Source organism: Condylura cristata, unplaced genomic scaffold (assembly GCF_000260355.1).
Source record: "Condylura cristata isolate star-nosed mole 26May11 unplaced genomic scaffold, ConCri1.0 scaffold00006, whole genome shotgun sequence".
NCBI classification, from domain to species: domain Eukaryota; kingdom Metazoa; phylum Chordata; class Mammalia; order Eulipotyphla; family Talpidae; genus Condylura; species Condylura cristata.
In genome coordinates, this window is record NW_004567107.1 from 2,073,638 (window position 1) to 2,077,233 (window position 3,596).

At 69.9% G+C, this 3,596-nt stretch overlaps 1 protein-coding gene across 1 annotated transcript in view; it reads right to left on the bottom strand.

The window, feature by feature from the left end:
* NTNG2 (netrin G2) overlaps positions 1-3,596 on the bottom strand; it is a 51,294-nt gene that overhangs the window by 11,881 nt on the left and 35,817 nt on the right. The window contains exon 3 of the mRNA XM_012721196.1: positions 559-647. Coding sequence (XP_012576650.1) covers positions 559-647 — 89 coding nt within the window. The remainder of the gene's footprint in view (positions 1-558; positions 648-3,596) is intronic.

Below are 3,596 nucleotides of genomic sequence, written 5' to 3' on the forward strand. Positions count from 1 at the left end.
GGCCGGGCCCTGGCTCAGCAGGGCGGACCCCTGACTCCTGCTCCGAGCCGCTGGCCGGCATAGAGGCACCAGGGCTGGGACTAGACAGGTGGGCAGCAGGACGCCGTCCCCGGGGGCTCAGCACACCCATGTGTCCCGCCAGCCGGTCAGCGGCTCCCAGGAGCTGGCTGCAAGGGGTGACGCCGTCCTGCCTCCATCAGCCACCGCGTCTGGTCAGGCGGCTGCCCGCTGTCCACCGCCAGCCTTTGCCTGCTGCGCTGCCTCCGAGAAGCCACCGCCTTCACCTCACAGGCCTGGCGGCTGGGCACCCGCCGGCAGGGCGCCCTGTCTCTCCCTGGGCGCCATCCAATGCCCAGCGGACAGTGGCGCCTGGGGACGGGGCGGCGGCTCCCAAGAGGACAGAGCACAGGGTAAAAGGTCTGGTTTGGCGGTGCGACACTCCACCTGCCACACAGGTGAGGCCGGGATGGCGCAGGCCCCTCCAACCTGCCCCCGCCGCGTCTCCTACAGAGGGAGGAAGCCCCGGGGGCTGGGGGCTCGCAGTGGCCTGCCCCGTACCTTCTGCACTGGAGGCCACCTGGGACCCCGGGGGGCTGTCCCCGAGGGGGGCAGCTGTAGATGACCTGATCCACTCTTGAGGGAAAGAAAGAAAGCAAGTTCAGTGGGGGGCGGGGGGTGGGCTGGGACACACTGAGCCTTGGCACCCCACTCTCTGGGCCCCTAGAAGCAGAGCTATGGGGAAGGCTCTGTCTGCACAGGCCAAGCGGAACTGCGTCCAGCTCTACTGGAGAGGTATGTCCACACGGCAGCGCGGGCGGAGGCCAGCGGCCCTGGCCAGAGCCTCTGCAAACCCTGGACAGCCCTCTCTGAAGGGGCCTGGTGCAGGATGCTTGATGTGGGGGGCTCCCGTGTGGCCCCCGTTCCCACTGCAGGGGAAGAGTTGGGTGGGCCCAGGCCTCTCCGGCTCTAGCCTCCGGCTAACGGCGGCCGGGTGGGGATCAGGGGCCCGGATGCTTCCTGCACAGCCTCACCCGGGACAGGTGCCCTCTGACACCGGGCGTGCTGCCCCTGGCCCGGCCTGGGCACCGGGGGGGGCCAGCCCCAGGCCCAGTGTCCGACAGGACGGGCGGCCGCAGCCGGAAAGCAGAACCCCGCTCCGCCCCCAACTTCAGAGGGCAGCCCCGACCCCGGGGAGAATCTGGTTTTCCGGATTACACTAAGGAAGGCTGGTGGGAGAGCAAGGAAACCTACCCCCGAAAAAGTGGGGGGGCTCTCCCAGCTGGCAGCCGGGAGCCTCTGCACCTCCGACTGACACTAACGGGGGTTCAACGAGGCAGGCGGCCTGGCCCGGGTCGGCGAGGGCTTCCTCAGGGCTGCGTAGAACCTGCCCGCTGGCGCGCTGGCCCGGGTCTGGGGCCTTCTCCCCCGCCTGGCCCTCCCCGGGAGCCCCGGGAGCTGGGTGCTTGCTGACAGGCTTCCTGGCCGGGCGCTGCCCACCGCGCCCTGCCTCTGGCCGGGGAGGATGTCCGCCCAGTTCATTGACCAGCTGGGCTCTGGCCGAAGACCCCTAAACACCAGAGCTTGCTGGGTGGGGCGGGAGCGTGGCGGCCGGGCTCTTCTGAGACCCCCGAGACTCCCCGGCGTGTGTGGACATTCTCGGGGTGGCCTGGCGGGGGCCAGCGGGTGCAGCCGTCTGTCCCGGGGTGGCCTCCGCCGGGCGTTCCAGGCCTGCCCACCCTTCCAGCCTGTTGTTTAAGCAGCTGCTTCTTCCTTTTCCTTCCAAACAGCTTTTTCCCCATAAAATCCAGCCCTGCTCACAGGCTCACCTGTGGGCCTCACCCGCCTCTGGGGCGGCAAGCCTGGGGGCTCAGGCACCACAGGCTTCAGCTCTGAAGGGGTGCTGGCCCCTGGCCTTCAGCTGTGAAGGGGTGCTGACCCTGGGGGCTGTCCTGGCCACTGGCTGCCACGCTGGACTCCTCAGCACATCTGCCAGCACTGGGCTCAGGATGCCAAACTGCCCACGACCTCGAGGAACGTCCGGCCTGGAGGGAGGGGTGCGCCTTCTCCTCTGGGGCTCTGGGGACCCAGGGGCTCCACTTACCTCTTACCTCCTGGCCAGGCCTCTGGCTCCTTAACACCCACCTTGGAGCCCCCTGCCCCCCAGCACCGAGTCGGAAGCAGCTCAAAGGCGGATGTGTGGTTCCCGTGGTGAGGCGGGGGCAGCTCGTCCGGCCTCCCCCAGACACACCCCTCTGCGGCACCCCCGGTCTGCCTGTCACAGGGTCAGCGGGGCAGGGGGCTCCCCCAGACACACCCCTCTGCGGCACCCCCGGTCTGCCTGTCACAGGGTCAGCGGGGCAGGGGGCTCCCCCAGACACACCCCTCTGCGGCACCCCCGGTCTGCCTGTCACAGGGTCAGCGGGGCAGGGGGCTCCCCCAGACACACCCCTCTGTGGCACCCCCGGTCTGCCTGTCACAGGGGCAGGGGGCTCCCCCAGACACACCCCTCTGTGGCACCCCCCACTGTGGCTGTCACAGGCTCAGCGGGGGGCACAGTCAGAGGCAGGGGCCCCAGCTCCCCCCAGCTCCCCACAGCCCTGTGCCCTGTCCTGGCAAGGGGCCTCCTGGCCAGCCCCTCACGCCTGCCGGGGCCTCCTGAGGGTGAGCAGGAGGAAGGCCAGGGAAGAGTGGGGACAGCCACCCTGGGTCCCCCAAGAACCACACAAAATGGCTGGGGGGGCAGGAGACTCCATGGAACTCACCCCGACTTGGAGAGGGCTGAGCGCCCCTCCCCCAAGGCCCAGGGGAGGCCCTGGCCGCGCTCACCCCCGAACGCCCAGCTGTTCTGAACCCTTTGGCCTGGGGAGTTTGCCTTCTCTGCTCACCCTGCTCCTCCCACCCGGGGTGCACTGCCCCCCACATCAGCAACAGAGGCGGGACACTGAGAAATGGGGGAGGAGGGGCAGCTGGGGGCCTCGGGCCATGCATGTGGTGGCATGGAAGGGGCAGGGGTCCCGGGCCACAGGGACTTTGGGGACCGGGTCTTTCTGGGACACGCCAGTGCCTTGTGGCGAGACAAGAGCAGTCGGGAGAGGTGGGGGGCTCCACGAAGGAGCAGCTGAGGACCCCCCCAGGCCCAGCCCCTCCAGGCAGGGTGGGGTGGGGCTGCCCCAGCGGCCCTGCTGGGGGGGCCGGGCGGGGGGCTGAGGGCGGCCTCTCAGCAGCGGGGCTTGTTGCTGGCCAGGCCCTTCCCTGCTGGCCTGAGAGCAGATGGTGATGCCCAGCTTGGGGGGGCTTGAAATGAGACCTGACAAGCTTCCTGCTTAGCTGGTGCCTGGTGCTGTGAGGGCCCCCACCGTGGGCCCACCCGGATGCCCCGCACCCCGGGCAGGGACCTGGCAGGAGGCTGAGCCCCACCGCCAGGCTGGGGAGACTCCGCCCAGTGCCCTCCCAGCAGGAGGCAAATTTCCCCAGAGGCAGGAGCGGGCACCCCGAGGAGGAGCAAGCAGTCGGCCCCCCTACTTTCCAAAGCAGCCTTAGGGGAGCCTGAGGGTGCGGGCTCGGGCCCCAGCGGCGAGGCGCGGGGGGTGGGGTGC